At 34.2% G+C, this 27,312-nt stretch overlaps 1 protein-coding gene across 2 annotated transcripts; it reads right to left on the bottom strand.

Moving 5' to 3' along the window:
* Nucleotides 1-14,170: 14,170 nt before the first annotated feature.
* LOC107571827 (cdc42 effector protein 3-like) lies at nucleotides 14,171-18,623 on the bottom strand. Of its 2 annotated transcripts, none has more exons than XM_016258208.1 (3): nucleotides 18,170-18,623; nucleotides 16,455-16,533; nucleotides 14,171-14,824 (listed from the first exon to the last, which is right to left on the bottom strand). In XM_016258208.1, exon 3 carries the CDS (start codon nucleotides 14,760-14,762, stop codon nucleotides 14,190-14,192), a length of 573 nt encoding a protein of 190 aa, XP_016113694.1. In that variant the 5' UTR covers nucleotides 14,763-14,824; nucleotides 16,455-16,533; nucleotides 18,170-18,623; the 3' UTR covers nucleotides 14,171-14,189. The 2 variants fall into 2 exon arrangements, with proteins under 2 accessions (XP_016113694.1, XP_016113695.1); XM_016258209.1 differs by having other exon boundaries at nucleotides 16,455-16,530.
* Nucleotides 18,624-27,312: the final 8,689 nt, after the last annotated feature.

Here is a 27,312-nt window from a genome sequence, read left to right as displayed (position 1 = left end):
AATTAATATGCTACTGTGTGAAATGAGTTCTGACATAAGAGAGCATGATACAGGGCAGCGGGAAGTTCGGGGAGTACCTTTTTTATTATTATTATTATTATTAAGCAATTAGCCATATACAAATATCAGTACATTTTTGCATTAGAATGTACAGAACGGCTGCATGAAGAAATATATATATATACAGTATATTAAGCCTGGGCAATAAAACGGTATCGATATTTATCGACGGTACACCTTCATCGATAACGATATAAAAAATGTTCGATATAACGCATGATATAGGCACGTGCTATGAGTGACGCAGACAGCTCACACGAACACATGCTGAATTGAGTGCTGTGCCTGCCTGTGATGAGGAGATGAATATTAGTCGAATTTAAAATAAACATTTGCATTTGAATGCAAAAATGGTACAATCGAATGTTAGATGTGCGTCAGAGAGCGTCTCAGTGGTGCGCGTGATGATGTAAGCGACGTTGCATTTTAATGTTTTGTTAGTCTAGCCCACGAGACGCATAGATGCTGTGTTTTTCGTTCAAAATATTAGAGAAATATAGAAGCTCAATGCGGAGAAGATCTTGATTAGGTTAAAACCGAAACCAAGCCATTCTCACAGAACGCATATTCAGCACATTTTTACACGGACAAATATGACTGCTGCACTCGCGACTCACGCAAGAGATGCAAAGAATGTGATGCAAAGTTAAAACAGTTTTAACGTTTAGATGACGCGACGCGAATTTGTGAAGGTTTATTTCATTTCACTGCGTCTCATATGTTTTTAAATGCAATCTGTGTGATCGGCGATTGGGCTCTTTGTATTAAGCAATGCATAAATACATGATGCTGTTTTGTTCATAATTGTTTATGCAGTTTACAAAATTATATTTGATTTATATATGTTAATTTAGACGTTATGCACGTTTTTATAGACAGTTATTTGAATTGACAATTAATGTGCTGCATTATTTTGCTCATTGCGCCCTCCTGTGGCCTCGGGAAACAAGTCAAAAGTTTCCTTAAAACTGATTTAATCTGCATATAAAACATAAGAAAGGAAATATTTGTTTACATTTTATTTTGTGTTTGACTGTAAAAAAAATAATATATATATATATATATATATATAATAAAAATAAAGTGGGCAAATAAAAAATACAGTGGCTAAATTTAAACATTTTCTTCTATTGCTCTGTTTTAGAAAAGGTTATAAAAAATGTCAATAATTATCGATATCGAACGATATGAAACATATATCGGTGATCATTTTTTTTAGCTATATCGCCCAGCCCTAATATATATGAAGAGTTCATTTGCAAAACAGAATAACTCCGTTTTTAAAGCTGCAGTCTGTAAGTTTTGCCTCTTTGTCGCCATCTCCGTTTGAAAACCTGGAATTGCAGCTGTGTACTGAATTATCTAGCTTGCGTGGGTTGTGCTCCGGCGCGGCTCCAGCGCGGATTAATCTAATGATTTGAAGAGTATGTGTGGCAGTCAGTCACAGAAACGTTTCCTTAAAACTGATTTAATCTGCATATAAAACATAAGAAAGGAAATATTTGTTTACATTTTATTTTGTGTTTGACTGTAAAAAAAATAATATATATATATATATATATATATATATATAATAAAAATAAAGTGGGCAAATAAAAAATACAGTGGCTAAATTTAAACATTTTCTTCTATTGCTCTGTTTTAGAAAAGGTTATAAAAAATGTCAATAATTATCGATATCGAACGATATGAAACATATATCGGTGATCATTTTTTTTAGCTATATCGCCCAGCCCTAATATATATGAAGAGTTCATTTGCAAAAACAGATAACTCCGTTTTTAAAGCTGCAGTCTGTAAGTTTTGCCTCTTTGTCGCCATCTCCGTTTGAAAACCTGGAATTGCAGCTGTGTACTGAATTATCTAGCTTGCGTGGGTTGTGCTCCGGCGCGGCTCCAGCGCGGATTAATCTAATGATTTGAAGAGTATGTGTGGCAGTCAGTCACAGCACCGGTGTGGATATTTACTGTACTTCGCAATCACAGATTCTAGCCTACGTCTTGGAATATATGACCCAAATAAGTATTTTCACCGTATATTGCCATCTGAATAAGTAACAAGTCTGCCACATTTGTTCTGACCAACTGAGGAACAAAGCATTACCATAAATCTCGCTACCAGTGGGGATTAAATCTAAAAATCAGTTAGCTCATATCACATCAAACCGTGCAAATTATTATTATTGTTACACTTTATTCTCAAATGATTAATGTTAACAACATCAGCATTGGTGACTATGAGTATAGTGTGCGTGTAGATTTCAATTTCTGCACAGTCTAATCTAATTGTCATACTCTTCGAATTTCATATTTAGAAATGATTTTAACCCAAAAAGCAAATCATGCTCCCTTCGAACTGGTTTTCTTTAAAATACAAATCTTGTGTAATCCCAGGCTATCTGTAATCAGAAGCACATTTATAACTGGAATATAATTTAATTTCATTCACATGTGTTTCATAAACACATAATCCTTTATGGATTACAATCCGCCATCAAAATGATAAATTTAATTATTCCGGCTGCTGTGAGAAAAAGTTATAAACGATCCGCCACCTGCAGGATCCTCACACACACAGTTGTGCTCATAAGTTTACACACCCCTTGCAGAATGTGCAAAATGTTCATAATTTTAACAAAATAAGAGGGATCATGAAAATTGCATGTTATTTTTTATTTAGTACTGTCCTGAATAAGCTATTTCACATAACAGATGTTTACATATACTCCACAAGACAAAATAATAACAGAATTTATAAAAAAGGACCCCGTTCAAAAGTTTACTGAATCTGACTGCTGTGTGTTGTTTCCTGGACGATCCACGACTGTTTTTATGTTTGGTGATAGTTGTTCATGAGTCCCTTGTTGGTCCTGAACAGTTAAACTGCTGCTGTTCTTCAGAAAAACTCCAGCTCCTCTCATTCTTTGGTTTTCCAGCATCTTCTGCATATCTGAGCCCTTTCTAAAAGTGACTATGACTTTGAGATCCATCTTTTCACACTGTGGGCAACTGAGGGACTCATACACAGCTATTACAAAAGGTGAAAACATTTACTGCTGCCCCTGAAGGCCACGCAATGCATTAAGAGCCGGGTGTGTAAACTTATGAACATGATGATCAGGGTAACTTGTACTTAGTTTGTCTTCTGGGAAACATGTAAGTATTTATGTAGCTTTTGAAGTACCAAATGAAAAAGATATGATCGTTAAACAAAATAATAAAACATCATCATCATCCTGTTCAAAAGTGTTAATTTTAGTTAAAGTTTTAGTAATTTAGGTGAGTATTTTGTCATTTTTATTAGATTTTTTCTTTTAAATGTCTATATAGTTTTTATTAATTAGTTAAAAAAGTTAATAATTTATTTGTTGCAGTTAAACTTAACGAAAATGTGAAATGTGGCCTTGGCAACTATAGCTGAAATAAAGTTTTTATATCTTATTTTACTGTGTTTATAGTTTTCGTTAACTGTAATAACCCTGGTTCTGAGTGGTTTTAGCATGTCACTAAGTGATTGCTAAAGTAAACAAGGGTTGCTAGTTGGTTTCATATAACTCTATTGTATAGGCTTGTCAGTGTAATTACTGACTGGTTTTCAATATACAATGTGTTGTTAAAATATAATGAGACCATTGCTGTTTTATACCATACCATATTGAACTACAAGCACTGAAATAATGGTTAATGCATCAGTAAGAAGCCGTTCCTGATCCATTAATGTCTCCGTCGCTGTGAATCAGTGTTCATCTGGCAGCTCTAACCTGGACTTAATCTAATCCAGCAGCAGAAGAGCTTCAGGCCTCCAGTTACATCAGTGAAGAATGATAAAAGCCACAGATACAGAGAATTATAAAAAATAAATCCCGTCTGCTGGATGTTAAACTGATACTCTGTTGGTTTTCTGATGTTTGTATATTTTCTTGAATCACTGTTTAATGTTCGCTAGAAGTAAATATACTGTTTAAAATGTACGTTTTATTCATCAAGGGCGCATTAAATGGATTAAAAATGTGACATTTATAATGTTCCAAAAAAAATTCAATTTAAAATAAATGCTGTTCTTTTGAACTTTCTGTTCAGCTGTGAATCCTGAAAAATAAAATGCATGACGGTTTCCACAAAAATATTGTGCAGCACGACTGTTTCCAACACTGATAATAATCAGAAATGTTTCTCGAGCAGCAGAGCAGCATATTATACTGATTTCTGAAGATCATGTGACACTGAAGACTGGAGTAATGATGCTGAAAATACAGCTGCGCATCACAGAAATAAATTACATTTTAATTGATATTCACATAGAAAACAGTGATTTTAAATTGTAAAAATATTTCACAATTTTTACAGTTTTTCCTGTATTTTTAAACAAAATATTGCAACCTTGATTAGCAACAGAGACCGACTTCAAAATTATGAATGGTTGTACTAGTCTAGTTTGCAGCTTTTGAACGAACAAGCACTAGATATATATATATATATTGCAGTTGACATATGAAGTGTGTTATAGTGAGCCGATCCTCAGCGCACAACATTTATTCCATTTGGCTGTTAATTAACTCGTTTTAATGGAGCCAAGTTCTGGGGTTTTCCAGAATAATGTGCATGAATGTTAATAAGGGTCTACTCCCAGGACAAACATTTGTTGTCCTGGGAGTAGACATGAGAAATAGGAGTGTAATGTGTTTGTCACTTCGTTAAATAAATGAATCGTTGCGTGCAGAACGTGGTAGTAAGATGAGTAAATACTTAGAGCTGCACGATCTGGATCAAAAAATGCAAATGTGATTATTTTGTCGTATTTCAGTTGTAGTTTAAACTATGATATTATAAACATTTAACTTCTCATTTATAATATGTATTATTATTGTTAATGTTCATACTTTTTATAAATAATAATAATAATAATTATTTTAATTGGTTACATTTACATTTAGTCATTTAGCGCTCATTTAGCATTTATAGCATCACAAAATATAACTATCATCATCCAGCTCTAATCTGATGCATGCATGAAGATATTAAGATATTATAAACATTAACTAGTGGTCGACCGATATATCGTCAAGGCTGATATATCGGCCGATATCTGCCATTTTTCAAATATCGGTATCGGCCGATAAGTTTTTCTGTTTGGCCTATGTGTTTGAGGCGGGACTTTTATTATAGACTTTTTATTTTTATTTCATTTAGCGCCTGAACACACAGTTCTCACATTCTCCCTCTTGTTCGCTGTCGTCATTCAGTTCTGTCTAATACGGATTGAAGTCTATCAAATAATCAGATAGAACTGTTAAACAAAGGAATTAAAATGTATACAAATAAGTATTATAGACAGGAGGAGAGTTCAGCTTCACTGGAGATGCGCGATCGACAAACTTTAAACTCGTGATTTCAAATTATGCTGCACTTTATGCATTTGCCCACCGTCATATTCATGTCATTTTCACTGTGTGCTGTATGTAAAATGAGTGTTCCCTTTGCTTTATTTGAAAAAATATGATTCCCAAAGCACACAAACTTCCCAGAATACTGAGTGCCCTGTTGGTTACAGTGTTTACTTCCTTTTTAAATCATATTTTTATTAAATATTTATTTATTTGTGAAAAATACTTTGTCTTCTAGAGTATAAGTATGTTTATTTTACACGTTTATTTTTTAATCCATTTTCAAATGATTTCAAATTTCTTAAATATGAATTAAAATAAATAAAATGATATCGGCTTTATATCGGCCACCCTGCTTTCCAAGATATCGGTATCGGTATCGGCTGTCAAAAAACCCATATCAGTCGACCACTAACATTAACATCATGATTTTCTGTAAAGCTACTTTGAATCCAAAGCACTGTACAAATGAAATCCTTCTAACATGGTTATTTTCATATTTCATGTCTGAATCCTGTATATGATCACAGTGTGCGCTCGCATCTTCAGAGACACACTTGAGCCTGAAGCAGGATTTTCTTCTGTTGAGTTATTTAGAAACATTGGCCTCCGTGTAACATTTAACTGTTCCCTCCGCACGCCTCTGACCATAAATCTAGATTATTTGGATTGGGTTTGGTTTCACGGCTCCGAGCTGTGATGAATTCTCAGGGCTTGCGTGATATATGAAGGCACGGACGGTTGTGAAACGTCTTGGAGCGTGAAATAAATGACTAATAAGAGTTTTGGGATGGTGCGCTTATTCAGAAATGAACAGAAATCAGCATGAAGATTTGCACAATTCACTTTCGCTGACCTCGAGTTTTGGCTTCACTCGGTGTTCTTGATATGTGAACTTATGTATGCTTCTTTCTGTAACATCTGCTGGCGTCCGCATGGGATTAAATGATGATTTGAGGATGTGTTATCTGTTATTGCTTTACATGACTTTATGCAGACAATCATATCATATCTCTGTGCGATGATATAGATGGCATTTTGTGATTGTAAACAACAATGAACAACACTTCTATTATAAAAAGTTAACATAAATGTTGTTATAATTAATAATATTATGATAATATTTATTACTAGTATTACTTTTGAGTATTATTTCACTACATTTGTAAAGAGAAGCATTTAAACATATTTTTTAGTGATTTAATGTTTGAAGGTGAATAAATTAATACACATTAGTATTGCAATTTTACTACTGTTGCAAAATAAAACTTGAAATATTATAATTATTTACAGTACAGTACTAAATATACTGCCATATTAATTTAAAATGTTATTGTAATTAATAATTATAATTATAATTATTACTTACATATTATTTAAATGAATAATAATAATAATTATTATTATTAAATATTAATAAAACGTATGCACAATAACATTACTAATAAATACTATTATTATTTAATACCACTACTACTAGTAATAATAATAATAATAATTATGAACACTAACAATACTAATAAATATTATTTCATAATAATAATAATAATAATAGTAGTAGTATAAAATGTTTATAATAAAAATAAATGCTTATAATTCCACCTTTCCAGTTTCAATCGAACTATATGACAAAATAAAGCATTTTTTGGGCCAAATCGTGCAGCCCTAAGTATTTACTCATCTTACTACCACGTTCTGCACGCAACGATTCATTTATTTAACGAAGTGACAAACACATTACACTCCTATTTCTCATTTCTACTCCCAGGACAACAAAACACTGCTATGATATCTGACCAGAACCATCAATAACACAGAGCTGAGACTCTAACGCATTATTAACATAAACGTGGAGGAATTCATCAGAGACGTGAGTCACACACATCAGCGGTCAGCGTGGGATGACCAGCGCTCGATCGAACGCTTGCACAGATATCGCGAGAAGCGTTGCGTAATCGCTCTTCCCGGCACATTGGCTCGTAAATCAGAGTTTCAGATAAAAGTGCAAACTCAGGGAGTCTGAGAGACGTGTGTTTTTCTGCACTGTGTCGGCGTTCCTGCCAGACACAACATGCTATTTCGAGGAGTCATATCTGTAGAGCGCATTCCTCCCCAGAATAAGCTTTCTTTGCTCAGACGGAGGGGTTTCTGGGAAGGCTGGCGGGATCTGGTGTGCTGTTAGTTTGTGGTGAGAACGCTGATTTAAGGGAGGGATATTTTAATCTGAGATGCATATCTGTGCATTTGGGATGATATTCTGCTGTGTTTTTGTGAGATTGTCTCCCAGTGCAAAAAGTGATTTCTTACTCAGTATTTATTTTTTTATCTTGTTTTCCAGTAAAAATATAGAAACATTCCTAAATCATGATATGTTTACTTGTGATGCAAAATGACAAAAAAATCTTGTTTTTTGTAAAAATTATCACATTTTTGCTTAAAGCAACAATAAAATATCGTCCAATGGAGTCAGAAAATGGGTAACACTTTACTATAAGGTTCATTAGTTAAACATTAATGTATAAACTAACATGAACTAACCATGAGCAATACATTTGTTACTGTATTTACTAATCTTCACTAACGTTGGTTAATAAAAATACAGATGTTCATTGTTAGTTCATGTTAGTTCACAGTGCATAAACTAATGTTAACAAGATTTTAATAATGTGTTAGTAAATGTTGAAATTAACATTAACAAGGGGTTTCTGGGAAGGCTGGCGGGATCTGGTGTGCTGTTAGTTTGTGGTGAGAACGCTGATTTAAGGGAGGGATATTTTAATCTGAGATGCATATCTGTGCATTTGGGATGATATTCTGCTGTGTTTTTGTGAGATTGTCTCCCAGTGCAAAAAGTGATTTCTTGCTCAGTATTTATTTTATCTCGTTTTCCAGTAAAAATATAGAAACATTCCTAAATCATGATATGTTTACTTGTGATGCAAAATGACAAAAAAATCTTGTTTTTTGTAAAAATGATCACATTTTTGCTTAAAGCAACAATAAAATATCGTCCAATGGAGTCAGAAAAATGTACGTTTATTTTTTCTGACCCCCATTTGCAGATATTTGTTCTTATTTCAAGCATAAACTCACTTCATTTTGAGTCACTTTTTTCAGAAAACAGAACTTATCTTGTCATTTTATTGTGAAATAAATGAAAATTAGACTGAGTTTTCACAAAATACACTGATTCTCTCTCTGTAAAAGTGACATTTTGCACGGCAAGACACTTTTCTTACTTAGTATTTTTGTCTTGTTTTCCAGTAAAAATATCTAAACATTCCTAAATTAAGATACATTTACTGGAGATGCACAATGAGATAATGTCTAGTTTATGTTTAAAACAAGATCTCCTAACTGGGTCAGAAAAATAAACTTGTTTTCCTTTTGTATAAAGTTTATTTTTCTGACTCTATTTGCGGATATTTGTTCTTGTTTTGAGTATAAACTCGCTTCATTTTGATCAATTTAAAATGTACGTTTATTTTTTCTGACCCCCATTTGCAGATATTTGTTCTTATTTCAAGCATAAACTCACTTCATTTTCCAGTAAAAATATCTAAACATTCCTAAATTAAGATACATTTACTGGAGATGCACAATGAGATAATGTCTAGTTTATGTTTAAAACAAGATCTCCTAACTGGGTCAGAAAAATAAACTTGTTTTCCTTTTGTATAAAGTTTATTTTTCTGACTCTATTTGCGGATATTTGTTCTTGTTTTGAGTATAAACTCGCTTCATTTTGATCAATTTTTCAGAAAACAAGATTTATCTTGTCGCTTTATTCTGAAGTAAATGAAAACAAGATGAGTTTTATGAGAATACACAGATTCTGTCTCTCCAAAACTGACATTTTTCTTTCTTTCTCATGTTTTGGTCTTGTTCTCCAGCACAAATATATAAACATTCTTCAGTCTAGATGCATTTACTTGAGATGCAAAATTACAGAAGATAAGAAATAAATTAATTAAGTGAGTTTATGCTTAAAAAAAGAACACTGTCCATTGGTTTAGGAAAAATAAACTTGTTTCCTTTTGTATAAAGTAGATTTTTCTGACTCCATTGGCAGATATTTGTTCTTGTTTTAAGCATAAACTCACTTCATTTTAATCAGGTTTTCCGAAAACAAGACTTTTGATCTTATGTAATTTAGCTTTTTAAGTAAATGAAAACCTGACAAAATACTGAAGTTTCTGAAAATACTAAAAATACAGTTTCTTTCTCCTCAAAAGTGACATTTTGCACTGCAAAACATTTTTTTTATTTAGTGTTTTGTCTTGTTTTTTCAGTACAGCTATATAAACATTCATAAAATAAGATGCATTTATTTGAGATGCAAAATGATAGAAGAAAAGAAATTGATCAAAATGAAGCGAGTTTATGCTTAAAACAAGATCTGCTAGTTTGGTCAGAAAAAATATTTTTATTTTGTGTTAAGTTGATTTCTTTTTTACTCTATTAGCAAATATTTGTTCTTGTTTTAAGCTTAAACTCACTTCATTTTTATCTTTTTTGTCTGAAAACAAGACTTTTCATCATATGTAATTTTGCAATTAAATGAAAACAGCACTGAGTTTTCTGAGAAATACTGCGAAAATGTTGCACAGCAAAACATGATTTTCTTAGGGGTTTTTTGTCTTGTTTTGCAGCACAGATACCTAAACATTCTTAAATCAAGATGCATTGATTGATTGAGCTTTTTATGGTCTAGATGCATTATTTGAGACAAAATATAAGTCATATTTAGAAAGTACAGCCAGTTCTCGTGCAATACTGATGCAATCCGTTTTTCTTTCTGTAAACTTTAACTGTTATTTCTAAGATCTTTAGCTGCTTGGCCGCTCAATGCAGTGAATAAATATCACGTCAGGGTTATTATCGTTAACTAAAACTAAAACTAAAACCATAAACATGCTAGCCAAGGCAACATTTGTCATGTTTGTTTAGTTTAACTTGAAGTACTAAAATAACTCAAATTATAACTGAAATAATAAAAATCACAAAAAACACAAATAAAATGACCAAAATTTTAACTAAAATTCAAAGAACAATGAAAAATATTAAAAATAAAAACTATTTCATAATACTAACAACATTATATTTTATTTGTCTTATTTTTTATTTTTGTTAGTTTACTTTTTACTAAATGTAAGTGATGTGATAAGTATAAAATAACAAATAAAATAAAACAAAATTTCGTAAATTGTTTTGTATTGTCTAATCAACATACAGGACCAGAATTATCTATTTTATGATTTAATTTTAAGAACATTTATTCTAAAGTTGTAGTACAACCCATATGTAGTTAATCAAAAATTAGAAAGAAAACAAAACGGAGCAAAATGACTTAAACTTTAACTAAAATTCAACTGAAAATGGAGGAAATTTCCATTTAGGAAAAATAAAATAGCAAAAATAAAAATAAAATTTTGTTAATATTTAAAAAAAAAAAAGATTTTCATTTGAAGTTTTGGTCATTTTTAAATACCCACATATTAAATAGTTTAAATTTATTTTTAGAATTTCTATGTTCATTTGAAATGTAGCAAAAATTTTAGTGATTTTGTTATTTGCTTCTGTCATTTTTGAGAAACTACATCTGTGTGGTATTCAAATGAAAATGAAAAATATAAAAATAAATAAAATACCTGTATATCACTTACATTTAGGGGAAAAATAACATATTTTAAAATTAATTTTTATATTTTCAATTTTCACTTAAATTTTTAATTCAAGTTCTGGTCCTGGATGCTGATTGGCCAGTACAGAAGTTATCGCACATGCTTTAGACGGGAGCAGATTCCTCGTTATTCTCAGCAGTGATGTCTTGTCAGTTTCTCATGTGCGTGTCTGTTGTCTGTCTGAAGGCCTCCTGCGGCTCTGTTTGTTCTGCAGGTAGTGTTTAAAGCCTCATGCACATGTGGAAGTATCGTGTTCCCTCACTTCTCCAGCTGTCACGAGAACAGAAATACGGAAATAGCATCAGTTTGGACATGTAGCGGCTCTAGTTGTGTGTGTCTGAGATCATGTGCTGTATATGGGCGCTCTCTCTCTCTCTCTCTCTCTCACACTCTCTCTCGCTCTCTCTCTCTCTCTCTCTCTCTCTCTCTCTCGCTCTCTCTCTCTCTCTCTCTCTCTCTCTCTCTCGCTCTCTCTCTCTCTCTCTCTCTCTCTCTCTCTCGCTCTCTCTCTCTCTCTCTCTCTCTCTCTCTCTCGCTCTCTCTCTCTCTCTCTCTCTCTCTCTCTCTCGCTCTCTCTCTCTCTCTCTCTCTCTCTCTCTCTCGCTCTCTCTCTCTCTCTCTCTCTCTCTCTCTCTCGCTCTCTCTCTCTCTCTCTGTCTGTCTCTGTTGTTTGTGTTAGTCAGCCGTTTTAAAGCCGTTTGGCTCATTTGTGCTTAGAACTGAGGCAGCAGGAGCGAGTCTCATCAGGCCTGCAGTCATAGACGGATGTGTTGCTCAGATTGATTGATTAATTGAATTGATTGAGAGTATCAGCACAGTAATTGTGCTCACTTTAACAAAATTATGAGCTATTAATAGGCTATTTATACATTTTGATTGTATATTTTTCTTAATTGCTATATATATGTGTGCTAATAATAGTTTTTATATTATTCGTTTATTATTAGCATATATTATTATAATAATATTTTTATTTGTATTATTTTTAGTAGTAGTAGTCATTTTAAAATATCATCATGATAATAACCATTAATATAATATATAATAAAAATAAATAATAAATAATCTTATAAATAAAAATATATACTTTAAAAAAATATTTTTACATTTAAAACATTAAAAAAATCTTAATGGCTGTTTTTTTTATTGTAAATATTTTATTGAAAACATATTGTAAACAATAAACATTTTTTCTTAAAATAAATATTTTATTACATTACTTTTTGATAAATAAAAACACTAGCAGGCTTGATTAGTGTTTTGTTGCACTTTATTTAAGCAATCAAGTGCCTAATTGTGTTTATATAATCACAGCTTATTAAAAATAAAATATTCACATATACATAATATGCATATGTACATATATAAATGCATACATTTTCATCAAAACATTTGATTAAGGAATCAGTGTTGTTTCCTTTCACTTGTAGAGCTAGTGTGTAAACTAATATTAATAGTTAATCTCACTGATTGTCACTGAACTGACCTTACAGGTTTGCCTTGTAGAAATAATATAGTTCGATATAATAGATCATACGAGCGTTCATTTAGTCTGTAAATGCAATGAACTGAAGCTCAGAAAGCAGATAAGGAAATCACAGTTTGAAGAGGCCAAATAAAAGCTGCTCGATTATTAACTAGACTCCAGCAATCATTGACTAACGAAATATCTGATGGTGGACAGTCAGACTGTTACACAACGTTAATAACAGACTTCATTCGAAGGGGGTATTTCTTAAAAAAGGGTGTAGGGTTTGGACGGCTAAACGCTGGTCTGAATGCACACTGCATTTCCAGGAAGAAATGTCTTGAGCAATGTTTTGAGTGTTGTTATTATTGTCCAGAGTTCAGATGTTTGATCAGAAACACTGCTGCTTTTCCGTCAAGCTTCATGCAGAGAGTTTCCAGTAGGGCTGTCAAATTAGCATTCGAGTTTTGTACTTAAATATGATCAATATTCGAATTATATTTGAATTTAAAATGCATAATTTCAATTAGGGGGAAAAAAGCTTTTGTCTTCTCTCCTGAAGCCACAAGAGGGCGCATCGAGCAAAATATTACTAATGCACGTTTATGCCAAGTTATAAAATAACACGACTATCTTTGAAAAAAGTGCATAATGTTTAAAATAATGTTTATTATTTAACGTTATAGTTGCTAAACAATTAGAAACAAAACAGCATCATGTATGTATTAATACAAAGTACCGAAAACCAATCACAAAGAGTACGTTTTTCATTTAAAAACATGAGATGAAGTGGGATGGGGAAAAACCGCCATAAAGTCTCAAAACCTGTTTTTTTAAAAAGTTGAACTTACATTAATTTTAAATGGCTTTCTAAACGTGTGGCTCTTGTGCGAGATGCGAGTGCAACGGTGATAGATGTCCCTATAGAACATGCGATAAATATGCGTTCTTTGTGAACGACTTGGTTTCAGTTTTGCCGTAGATGATCTCCGCATTGATGTTCTCTTTTTACGCAGTATTTTGAACGAGTAGCGCCGCATCTAGTGGGTTCAACTGGATAGGCTAACAAAAGCATTAAAGGGGTCATCGGATGCCCATTTTCCACAAGTTGATATGATTCTTAAGGGTCTTAATGAAAAGTCTTTAACAGGGTTCCTCAAATCTCAGCTACCTGTGATTTTCTAATGATCCTGAAGACATTGATTAGCTTGCTCAGGTGTGTTTGATTAGGGTTAGAGCTAAACTCTGTTTATTTTCGCACGTAAAAAAATAAATACCTCACGTTGTGTCAATCACGTTTACACACTTCCTCCGAAAGTTTCGTCCATCATAAAAAAAAATTCCGATCAGGTTCGATTTTTAGCGTTTTCGTATCCGTAACAAGAATTTTGATAGGAAAGGATGACGGATACACAAAAACGAAAAAACGCATACGAAAATGTGTGCAAGGACCTTAATTCTTATCGTGGGGAGAATGTTTACCGGTATATCGCAAACGATAAGATACCGCCCATCCCTAATTCAAATACAACGTTTTTGTATTCGAATGTGGATTTTTTTTTTATTCTACAAATAGACAGCCCTAGTTTCCAGTTCACGATTGATGGGCTTTATCCATCACTTGCAGCACGGCGTCCAGTATGGACGGTCCCAGATCCAGACTGAATGTGAATGCCGAGTCCGTTTGTTCCGGCTGCGTTTCCTCTGGGTTGGTTTGGGTCGAATCCCGTCCGGAGCTCAGGCTGCCGCGAGCAGGACTCCAGCTGATGCCAGTAGTCTCTGTGTGTGAACACGTGTCCTCGTCTTCCTCCGTGTCCAGGAGGGGAAGCGAGCTGCACTTCTGCCTCTGATGGGCCGGGGTGTGCTCCCAGACCGGGCTGCACCGGCCCGCTTCGTCCAGGTTGACGCGAGGCGGCTTGGGCGGCGGCGGGAGGAACAGGTTCTGCTCGCTCTTGGAGCTCTGCAGCAGGAGACTGTGGCCCTCCTTCAGGAACGACAGGTCTCCGAAACTTTCGGTGTGTCCGTCTGTGCCGATGTGAGACAGGTGACGGAAATCACCCAGAGGAAGGCTGATCATGTTGACCGACAAAACCTCCTTTCGGTTCGATAGCCTCCTCTGCCAGCGTCCAGACGTGGGTTTGCGGAGTAACGACGTCCTCAAGGGCATCTTAAGACTTCAGCAGTGTGACAGCAAGGGATGAGCGTCAGCTGGTGGCAGAAAGCTTGGTTCTGGAACAGATTAGAGGAAAAAGTCATTGTAGTTAAAATTACCCGACACTACTAAACACTTTTATTCAGCAAGGATGCATTATTCAATTGATCAAAAATAGAAAAAAAATTACTATAAGACTTGTTGATAAAAAATTAAATATAATAGATAAAAAAAAAAATATATATATATATATATATTTATATATTCTTTTATTTTGAATTTCAAGAAATTAAAACTTCTATTCAGCAAGGGTGCATTAAATTGATTAAAAGTGACAGTATTTTTTTTTCTTTGTTGTTGTAAGCCTTATTGATTTATTAGGGTATCTAGAATTAAAAAAGAGTTTTAATTTTGTTTTTTTTTGTTGTTATTTTTTAATATATTTTAAAATATTTTTGAATGTCAAATAAATATATTATTTTTCTTAAATGCTATATGCCATATTTATTTATTAGTTTATCATCATAAATTTGTAGTCTGGAGGCAGTTTATTTATTTATTTATTAAAGGAATTCATACTTTTATTCATAAAGGATGCATTAAATTGATCAAAAGTGACAGTAAAGAGGTTTATAATGTTGCAAAAGATTTCTTTTCCAAATAAATGCTGTTCTTTTGAACTTTCTATTCATCTGTGAATCCTGAAATATAAAATGTATCACAGTTCCCCCCAAAATATTGTGCAGCACAACTGTTTTCAACATTGATAATAATCAGAAATGTTTCTCGAGCAGCAGATCAGCATATTATACTGATTTCTGAAGATCATGTGACACTGAAGACTGGAGGAATGATGCTGAAAATACAGCTGCGCATCACAGAAATAAATTGCATATTAACACATATTCACATAGAAAGCAGCTATTTGAAATTCTAATAATATTTCAGAATTTTAACTGTATTTTTGATCAAATAAATGCAGCTTTAGTGAGCAGAAGAGACTTTGTCTGATCTAGCTGTATCTCACATATACTGTAGCTGTTCATTTGAACCAGTATTTGATTAAGATTAGATTAAGATTAAGTTTTCTTCCAGCTGGTTACAGATTAACAGCAGATATTGCGACGTCTTTACAACTGCTGGTGTGTTTCGTCTTCTCACTTACAGCAAATGACTTTTGATTCTTCCGTGAGAACGTAAATTAAATCAGATTTACACATATTTTAATTGCACAATTACATTCTGGATTCATGCGTAACCAGTGACCTGCATTCTCAGAGCATGTTCATAAACCTCTCTCATTAAAGTATGAATATGGCTAAATTAGTTTGGTATACAGAGTAATTAGACCCATTTGTTGTGATAATGTCCGTAGGAAGCTCTTTACTCCAGTTGGCATCGGCGCGGACGATCGCGGCCCTGTTTTGCGGTTTACAGTTCATTAGATCAGCTTTCGTGACTCGCAACACTCACTCTTTAAATTTGTATGGCACTACAGAAAACATGTTTTGTTGGCCAATAAAGGTTTTATCGGCACTTTACTAGCAGCGGGAGACGGCGAGCGCATAACGGCATTCCTCTACAAACATGCAACGAGAGGGAGGACAGAAGTGGATTGTTTTTAAGGAAATGCATGCTAAATCACCAAAACAACCAATTGCTACACCAGTTTAAACCTTTAAAATGATGTTTGTTTGTTTGTCTTACCTGGAAAGGTGTGCAGGTGTTTCACGCCCACATCTGAACATCTGAGGTCTGAAGCCAGCTAACGTTAGAGGTGTTTCTGCTAACATGACAAGACTTGTTAGGCTATAAAACAGGTTGAACGATTCTCTAAATAGCATTGGATATTCTGCCACAAAAACCCTAAATAATTATCGCTTCGTTGATATTGATGTCATATTGATGCAAATCTTTTTAAGAATAGTATGCACTTCCACTATTTGACTTTCAACATCATTATATGACATCGCTTTTATATAAAGACATAAAACTGGCTACATTTTGAAAAATAAAGGTGGGTTTTGGCAGCAAATGCCATAGAAAAGACATTTTTGGTTCCTCAAAGAACCTTTCAGTGGTCAGTTCCTAAAATAATCATTTTTTTCTTAGTGTGAAGATTTTAATAATAATCTAAAGGACCTTTTTTCACTATACACTATTAAAAATATAGATTCCAAAAGTGTGTTTTTGCAGTTAGGCCATAAAAGAACCATTATTTTCTTGGTGTGAAGAACATTTTAATGATCTAAAGTACCTTTTTTCTCCACTATAAAGAACCTTTTGTTCGTTCCATGGACATTAAAGGTTCTTCATGGGAACCATCAAAGCCAATAATGGAACTAAAGCGGTGTGCGAAAGGCCCTAATAAAGAACCTTTGTTTTTAAGAGTGTAGAAGAACCATTTTTGGTTCCCCAAAGAACCTTTCAGTGATCAGTTCTTCATAGAACCATTACTTGGTTTGAAGCACATTTTGATGTAAAGAACCTTTTGCACAGTGGAAAGAATCTGTAGATGTCAAAGGTTCTTCATGGAACCAATACGCCAATAAAGAAGCTTTATTTTTAATACTGTAGAACCACCCTTTTGGTTCCCTAAAGAACCTTTCAATGGTCAGTTCTTAAAATAACCATTTTTCTTAGTGTAAAGAACTTTTTAGACACCTACAAACCCTTTTCCACTTTTAAGAATCTTTTGTATAGAATTGTATAGATGTCATATAGAAGAAACATTTTTGGCTCCCTAAAGAACCTTCCAGTAAACAGCTCTAAAAATAAAAATTTCTTCTTAGTGTGAAACACGTTTGAATGTTTTGAAGAACCTTTTTTTCACTAGAAAGAACCTTTAGTGGTTCCATGGATGGTAACCATGGATTCTTCATGGAACCATCAATGCCAATAAAGAACCATTAATTTTTGAAAGAGTAGAACCATTTCTGGTTCCCCTAGAAACCTTTCAGTAATCAGTTCTTCAAAGAACCATTATTTTCTTGGTTTGAAGAACATTTTAATGATCTAAAGAACTTTTTTCCACTATAAAGAACCTTTTGCACAGCTGAAAGATTCTATAGATGTTGAAGGTTCTTCATAGAACCAAGACGCCAATAAAGAACAATTAATTTGAGTGTATTTGAGTAGAAAAGCCGTTTTTGGTTCCACAAAGAATGTTTCAGTGAACAGTTCTGAAAATAACCATTTCTTCTTATATTTTGATAATTTGAAGAAAATTTTTTTTTTCACTTTAAAGAACCTTTAGTGGTTCCATGGATGTTAAATGTTTTTCATGTAACCATAAATGCCAATAAAGAACCTTTATTTTTAAGAGTGCAGCCAGTTTATGGCTTTATATAAAAGATAGTGAAAGTGAAATAGTGGAAGTGATCTGAAGTGTCGCTCAAGGCAAAACGAAGAGTTTCTCTTACCGTAACCCAAGAGATCTTTGCAGTTCTGTCTTGTTTTTGAGCTCTGCTTCTGCAGTACAGAGTCCGTCGTAGATCCCGAGTGTTAAAGTCCAGAGATTGTCAAACAGGTGAAGCTCCGCAGGTGCAGATGGAATCTGACCCTCCCTAAAGCTCGGCGTTTGTTTGGTCTGTGCTGATGTCACACCTGGCAACGTAACTTCTGTGAAGTGTGATCTCAGATACTGAGGAAGTTCACCTGAGCCATTTCACTCTTGCTTTCATCATGTTCCTGTGAAAGCTGGGAAGGGCACGGCTGGTTTCTGTCGCGTCGACGTCACGTTTAAGGGCTTCACTCATTACTAATCTCATGTCATTGTGTCTGCTGCTGGTTTCCGGTTCCCTGTAGGCTTTGCTAATGCCCTTCCAGGTTTGTAATGACCGCGGTCTCTCGCTCTGGGACGTGTATGTACAGGTGGACCGGCGTTACACAAGTGCTGTAGACATGTAGTAATTCCTGCTTCCCGCTCATGACCTCACAGACATCCAGACCTGATTCTACCGTCTTCTGAGTCAAGTCTAGACATGACTTATTGTTGTTGTTTTTCTAAGAGAATCAAAGTATATTCAGTGAAAATCTATCACTGAAGGGCCAGAGATGAAGCGCTTTAAAGGGATAGTTCACCCAAAAATAAAAATGGTCATTTATTACTCGCGTCGTTCCAAACCTGTAAGACCTTTGTTCATCTTCGGAACACAAATTAAGATATATTTGATGCATTCCGAGAGCTCTCTGACCGTCCCATAGCAAGGATTCTTACATGATCGAGGCTCAGAAACGTAGCAAGGAGAAATGAGTTGACAACGTACAGTATGTCCGCGGATACACTGTTAACGTAAACAATGTACATGCGTTGCATACGTTTTTTACGTATGTTATACTCTCCAAAATGGCGCTATAGGGTGATGCAGAGGAGACGAATTGTTGAATAAAGTCATTATTTTTGTTTTCTTTGCGCACAAAAAGTATTCTCATAAACTATCATTAAAGGGATAGTTCACCCAAAAATGAAAATTCTCTCATTAATTACTCACCCTCATGTCGTTCCAAACCCATAAAACCTTTGTTCATCTTCAGAACACAAATTAAGATATTTTTGATGCATTCCAACAATTACTATCCCTTTAATGCTAGTTTAGGAGGTTCTCAACATGCTGATGAGTATAAAGCACATTACAGCTTATCATGGCTATGAACCGCCCACTCAGACAGGAAGTGACCATCTAGTAAAATGGCCAACCACTGCTTGTTTTGTTTACATGCCATATATGAAATTAGTTGATTTATAGCAAAATATGCAGGCGTGCTCTTGGATATTTTGATAACTTAAACCCTATATTATTTTATTGTCAGCTTTAAAAAAACCTACAGTGACCCTCTCTGTGAAATCCAGGCTAAAGTTTCACTTTAGTTTTTTCACGTTAGTTTTTAACTAACTTTTAACAACTAACTTTTTTATGAGAAAAGCATCAAAGTTTGATTTCAACCATTAATTTCACTATGATTTCAATCTTTGACATGGTCCTAGTCAATATTAAAGATATCAAGGTTACATTTTCACAGAATGTTCTTTACCTTATGAAGGATGATTTTATGTAGGAAATTACTTTAGCTGGGGTCACTGATATTAATATGCGATAACTACATCATGCTCTGTTGGAAAGAAAAGAGTTGTCCTCCGTATCCTTCAAGGTTAATTAGGTTTCGTTATGAATTGATACACTTTTTCTACCATAGTTTCATAAATATTTATTAAATATGAATGTTGCCATATATCAGCACTGTACAAGTGGAATTGCAGTAATGCGTTTTCTTATGAAAAAAAAAAGTTTAATGTGATAATTTATAAGAAAAAGTAGTTTTTGGACCATTTTGCATTGTGGTTACCAAGTGACAACCATTCCTTTTTGTATTTATTTATCCACCCATCCATCCATTGCTCTGTCACTCCATCCATGCTGCTCCATTCAACATCCATCCATCAATCTGTTTTTCTGTCCATCCATCCATCTATCCATCCATCGCTTCATGCATTGCTTCATGCATTCATTCGTCATTCTATTTGTTTTTCTTTTCATTCATCCATCCATCCATCCATCATTCTGTCGCTCCATCCATCCATCCATTGTTCTATCTGATTTTCTATTCATCCATCCATCCAACATTCTATCGCTCCATCCCATCCATCCATCTGTTGTTCTATTGCTCCATCCATCCATCATTGTATCTGTTTTTCTATTCATCCATCCATCCATCCATCATTCTGTCGCTCAATCCATCCATCCATTGTTCTATCTGATTTTCTATTCATCCATCCATCCAACATTCTATCGCTCCATCCCATCCATCCAGCTGTTGTTCTATTGCTCCATCCATCCATCCATCCATCCATCATTGTATCTGTTTTTCTATTCATCCATCCATCATTATATCGCTCCATCCAATCCATCCATCCACCCATCCATCATTCCGTTGCGCCATTCAACATCCGTCTGTCATTTTTCTATTCATCCATCCATCATTCTATCGCTCCATCCAATCCACCCATCCATCATTCTGTTGTGCCATTCAACATCTGTCTGTCATTTTTCTGTCTATCCATCCATCCATCATTCTATCGCTCCATCCACCTATCCATTGTTCTGTTTTTCTGTCCATCATCCATCATTCCTCCATCCCTCCATCCATCCATTGTTCTGTTGCTCCATCCAACAACCATCCATTATTCTAGCTGTTTTTTCTATCCAACCATCCATCCATCATTCTATCACTCCATTATCCATTGATCATTCTGTTGCTCCATACATCCATTGTTTTGTTTTTTTGTCCATCCATCCATCATTCTATCACTCCATTATCCATCGATCATTCTGTTGCTCCATACATCCATTTTGTTTTTTTGTCCATCCATCCATCATTCCTCCATCCCTCTATCCATCCATTGTTCTGTTGCTCCATCCAACAACCATCCATTATTCTAGCTGTTTTTCTATCCATCCATCCATCATTATATCGCTCCATACATCCGTTGTTCTGTTTTTCTGTCCATCCATCCATCATTCCTCCATCCCTCCCTCCATCCATCCATTGTTCTGTTGGTCCATCCAACATCCATCCATTATTCTAGCTGTTTTTCTACCCATCCATCCATCCATCATTCTGTCGCTCCATGCAACCATCACCCATCCATCATTCTATCACTCCATCCATCCATCTCTTTATGTTAGTTTTTAGAGCTACTTTGGGTCAAAACATCAAATGGAGTTTTTTTTCCACCATTAGAAGATGCCATACAGGGCTGATGATCCTCACAAACTTTGGCAAATCCAGTGATGGGTTGTTCCTCAGAAGTGTTGTCCTGACAACTTGCTCATTTCCAAAACACAGCAACATCCAGTCGCAGATTCTGACAAACAGACAACAGTATATTACAGTTACTGGAAAAGAGCAGCTTGATGTTCAGTACAGTAGAACGGCTCTAAACATTTGCTCTGTGTGTCCTTGTGTTTGTCAAGTGCTCCAGTGTTATTCCAGGACAGACTTGGTACATTCTGTTATGAAATATTTTGTCTAGTCATTTGAAAATGCCCTGAACAGAGTTAAGAGAAGCACTGTTTTTTTCCTCCCAAACAACATGAAAAGATCATCCAATGTTCCTGCTGGGATCCCGGATGGATGCCAGATTCCGAGGGGAAGCTCAAGAACTGGGTTTTCTCCACGCTTGCTTTCCATCAGAGTCCTTTCAAACACATCCAATAAACAAAGGGCCGCCCTTCCTTCATCGGCTTCAAAGAAGCAGGTCTTCCTCCACACATGCAACCATTCACATAAACCAAACACCAGCTCTTCATCGTAACGTTTATCCAGCGCTGGAACTGTGAATTTCAACAGCTCTCTGACCAGAAACGCTTTCATGCAAACAGATAATGAAGACGTTACGATGGCTTTTGCTGTCTGAGGTCCAACAGCCACACCAAACTGACTTTAGCCTTATTCCTGCTATGCGTCTTGATGACTCTGGCCTTCTTTTCGAGAGCTTGAGATTGTTGAGTCGCATCCAGACTCTGGTTTCTGCGGTTGTGTTTTGTACAGATTTCTTCTTGTACTCTGTTTTTCTTGTTTCTGGGAAACGCTTCCAAGTGCTCTTGCGGCTGCTTTTGTCTAATTATTGGTCTTGGTCTTTTCTTTTTACTCTTAATCGCTCAGCTAAACAATCCTATGAGTGATTATGATGAAATATCTCCTGCTCAACACTCACATGTTGTCTTCATAGGCAGCATAAATGACTGGTTTGCAAAATGCATTTTGAATTATACTATTGCATTTTGGTATTGAATGCAATATATTTATAATAAACATTTCTCTTGATTTCTCCGCCATGCACTGCAGTGCATTCTGGGATTGCCTTCTCCATGAGGAATGCCTGTGATCCCTTAAAATGCTGTCTAGGTAGGGAGCACACTAGGTTTTGAAACAGACTAGGCTATATACACTATGTTTTAAAGTCAAAATCAATTAATGTTTTTGAAAGAAGTCTTTTCTGCTCACCAATGCTGTATTTAGTTGATCAAAAATACAGTAAAATAGTGAAAAATTATTATGATTTAAAATAGATGTTTTCTATATGAATATGTGTTAAGCTGTAATGTATTTCTGTGATGTGCAGCTGTATTTTCAGCATCATTCCTCCAGTCTTCAGTGTCACATGATCTTCAGAAATCAGTATAATATGCTGATCTGCTGCTCGAGAAACATTTCTGATTATCATCAATGTTGAAAACATGAATATTTTTGTGGATAAAAAGTTCAAAAGTACAGCATTTATTTAAAATACAAATCTTTTGTCACATTATATAAGTATTTTTTGTCACTTTTGATCAATTTAATGCATCCTTGATTAATTAAAATATTAATTTAATTTTAAAAATAGCTTATGTACCGGTATATATTTAGTGCATTATTTTAGCGTCTTTCTCAAGAACAGTAATATCATTCTGGCATAGTTTTTTGTATTTTTATTGTATGTTAAGTTCAGGTTGCAAATGCCTCTGCGTGTTATTAATGCGGTGTGCGTGCTAATATACTCGTGTCCTTCTGAGATGTTGACCTCCTCACGTCTCTTGGCACACATGATATATGATTATTAAATCAAGGATGTGCCGTTTGGAGAGTTTTAAAGCAATATCTGTGCTCTGCGCTGCACATTAATGAGATCAGATGGGATCTCACACACACTATGCCAGCTTTACTGTAAATACAGCAGAGTTTTAATGGATAATCGTGGGTGTGTGTTACATTCTTTACTGAATGCCACTGACGTTATAATGAAGAGAATGTGCTTGAATCTGCTGCACATTAATGAGCTTTTACTCAGAAAATCAGTATGTGATTATGTTGTATAGTGAGTATTTCTGAACATCTGTGTTCTGTAGCGGTTGGCATTATGGGAGTTATCGCTCCAAAACTATCCAAACAGTCTGAAGGCTATTTTGCAGATCGAGTTAAAGTTAGTTGTGTTTATCTCGCCTCTTTTAGTACTGAGGTTTGTTGCCGCCACATTAACACAATCATGCATGCTCGCGTTCACATTTACTACTTCAGAATCAGTTTTTTGTCTGTTTTTAACTCTGCAGTCTTTTATCGGGTTTTTCTTATGGATGCAAGTATGAAAAGCTCCATCTTGTGTGCAGCTATATTCTTACTGTGTTCAGACGCCTTTATTTGCTTAAGCCTTTTGTCTGTATTGTGTGACCAGGTGTCCTGGGCAAGTTTTTATTCTTTAACACTGAACAAGAAATTGCCGTACTGTCAAACAATAATTGTAAGTTGTGCCACATTTTTAAAGTATTTTATGTACTATTTATTTTTTCAGAATTTTTAATCACCTTCAAACTTACTTAAAATTCACTTATTTAATTTTTTTTCATTTTACACGTACTTTATTAAATATATATTAAAATTATATTTTTCACTCTTATATTTTAGAAATGCGCATATTTATATGTAATTTTAATTTAATTTAATTCATCTTTAATGAATTTTTAACCAATTTTTCATTTCATATATATATAGTGTGTGTATTTTAATATTTTTAAATCATTTTAAATAATTTAATATTTTTTTGTGCTGTTTCAGTGTACTGAATGTTAATATTTATATAACATTTTTTTTTCATATAAATATGCAATATTTTATATTTATTAATTGTATCTTTTCTTTTTTTTTTACATGTAGTTTCTCAAATAATGAGGTCATAAACATTTCTAAACTACGTTCATCTGTAGCAGACAATTATGGGAATAATATAGCAATGCTTAAGACTCCTTGGTCAAAAAACAGACACTGAAAATAATTATGCTAATAATTTTACACCAAAAAAAGAACTTTAGTGACTAGTAAATAAACAAAAGTGCCTTCATATCCTTGCATCCTTGTGATTGGTGGTTCAAATGGTTTCTCCATTCATTCTCATTTGATCTGTTTATTTCTCGATTTGGTGGTGGTGTAGTCGCCGTCGCTGCCGTTTTGAGCCTCCTAATGATTTTAATGAAGCGTCTGACACTCGTTTATCACTCGGAGCGCTCGTGTTGACAGATGTGGAGGAGGATGAATGAGGTTCTCCTCTAACGCTCTCAGGCTTTCAGCTCTCGTAACTGAACGCTCTTGAGAAGAGCCATGAGTCCAGAGATCTGAACAGATGTTCTGCTTGTCATCTCCTCCAGATCCTTACATTAACTGAAGTCATCCTTCTTGAGTGTGAGTGTGTGTGTGTGTGTGTGTGTGTGTTTGTGTGTGTGTGTGTGTGTGTGTGAGTGTGTGTGTGTGTGTGTGTGTGTGTGTGTGTGTGTTTGTGTGTGTGTGTGTGTGTGTGTGTGTGTGTCTGTGTGACGTCTGCCAGACACAGAAGAAACGCAGTTCATCACATTCACCTGCATGTGTTTGTGTGGTTTTGTAACAGATCAGGATTTTAGTCCATGTCTGTTAGATTAGAGGTCTTGGTGTTGTTGCCTTGGCAACTAACTGCAATTAGTCTAATTTTAAGTGCTACGTAATTACTAAAACTGAAATAAAAATTAATTAAGGCTAAGTAGAAATTAAAAACTAATACAAGTTAAAAGTATATATCGTTAACTGAAACTAAATAAATATGAAATGAAAATAAATATGACATGAAAACCTTAAAAAACTTACAAATTAGAAATTGCCTTGGCAACAAACTAAAATAAGTTTAAGTACTACAATTACTGAAACGGAAATAAAAATAAATTGTGGCTATATAGAAATTTAAAAAAGGAAAATTACAAGTATATATCATTAACTAAAACTAATTGTAGTTAACTGAAATAAAATAAAACAAATGTTACATGAAAACATTAAAAACTTAAAAATTAGAAATGTTTCCTTGGCAACCGAATAAATAAGTTTAATTTTAAGTAGCAACGTTTCTAAAAGTAAAACTGAAATAAAAATAAATTAAGGCTAAATAGAAAACCCCCCAAAAATGAATAAAAATGACAAGCACATATTATTACCTAAAACTATTATAAATCATTTTTATTAACTGAAATAAAGCTGAAATAAAATATAGAAATTAGACAAACAAACAAAAATTTGAAATGTTGCTTTGGCACTGAACTGAAGTAAGTGTAAGTTGAGTTGAAGTACTAAAATTACTAAAGCTGAAATAAAGTTTAAAGATGACATACATAATGTTAACTAAATCTATTATTAGCATAGCCTATTATTTTTTCCGTTAGCTGAAATAAAATATGAATATTAGATGCAAAATGTAAAAATAACTTATACCATACAAAAGTAAACAATTTACTTTGAAATCAAAGATTGAAATAGATTAGTGTTACTATGATTTATTTATTAATTACTATGATTTACATGCATCAAAGTTCTGTAGAGTTTGATTAGACACAAACTTTCATAATTTTGGGGTCAGTCTCTTCTGCTCACCAAGGCTGCAATATTTTGTTTAAAAATACAGGAAAAACTGTAAAAATGTAAAATATTTTTACAATTTAAAATCTCTGTTTTCTTTGTGAATCTCTGTTAAACTGTAATGTATTTCTGTGATGCGCAGCTGTATTTTCAGCATCATTCCTCCAGTCTTCAGTGTCACATGATCTTCAGAAATCAGTATAATATGCTGATCTGCTGCTCAAGAAACATTTCTGATTATTATCAATGTTGATATTTTATTTTTCAGGATTCACAGGTGAAGTGAAAGTTCAAAAGAGCAGCATTTGTTTGAAATGGAATCTTTTTTCACATTATAAAGTCTTCACTGTCACTCTGGAGCAGTGATGTACAGTGTGTTCAGACCTGCTGGTTTTTTTTCTCTCTCTCTCTCTCTCTCTGAGTATCTCTCTCTCTCTCTCTCTCTCTCTCTCTCTCTCTCTGTCTGTGGTTGATGCGAGACCCCAGTCATCTCTTCCAGATGCAGAATCACTTTCTCTGCTTGTCTTGGTTTTGTAGACACGCACTCGCTCTCAGCCGCTGTCAGCTTCATCTGTGGCCTTAAATCCTTCACAGACATTGATCCCGTTTCTCTTCACTCGTTATATGACATCATTCAGCTCAATATTTATTTTTGTATCTAAACTGTTTTATTGGCATTTAACAGGACAATACTTAATGGTACATTCAATGCAAAGCAAACAATTTCAGATTGTCTCAAACAATATATAATAAATATAATATAATATAGTATATTCATTTTTTAAATTTATTTATTTTATCTAAAAATGGCACTTCCACGTCATTAATGTGGATCAAAGAATTTTTCATGTAACATTTTTATTTGGCACCAGACATTTAAAAAAAAAAAATTGTTCTCTGCAACAATAATTGCATCCATTTCAAGCTCAAAATAGTTTAAAGGGGTCATATGATGTTGCTAAAAAGAACATTATTTGGTGTATTTGGTGTAATGAAATGTGTTTATGCGGTTTAAGGTTAAAAAAACACATTATTTTCCACATACTGTACATTATTGTTTCTCCTCTATGCCCCGCCTTTCTGAAATGCATGGATTTTTTCAAAGCTCATCGGTCTGAAAAGCAAGGTGTGCTCTGATTGGCCAGCTATCCAGTGC

The sequence above is a fragment of the Sinocyclocheilus grahami genome, unplaced genomic scaffold, assembly GCF_001515645.1.
Source record: "Sinocyclocheilus grahami isolate Dianchi unplaced genomic scaffold, SAMN03320097.WGS_v1.1 scaffold1656.1, whole genome shotgun sequence".
NCBI lineage: Eukaryota > Metazoa > Chordata > Actinopteri > Cypriniformes > Cyprinidae > Sinocyclocheilus > Sinocyclocheilus grahami.
This window is presented reverse-complemented; position numbering and strand designations above follow the sequence as displayed.

Bases quoted from the DNA above. Each gene is read 5' to 3' on its own strand.
- LOC107571827 (XM_016258208.1), bottom strand. From the start codon at position 14,762: ATGCCCTTGAGGACGTCGTTACTCCGCAAACCCACGTCTGGACGCTGG.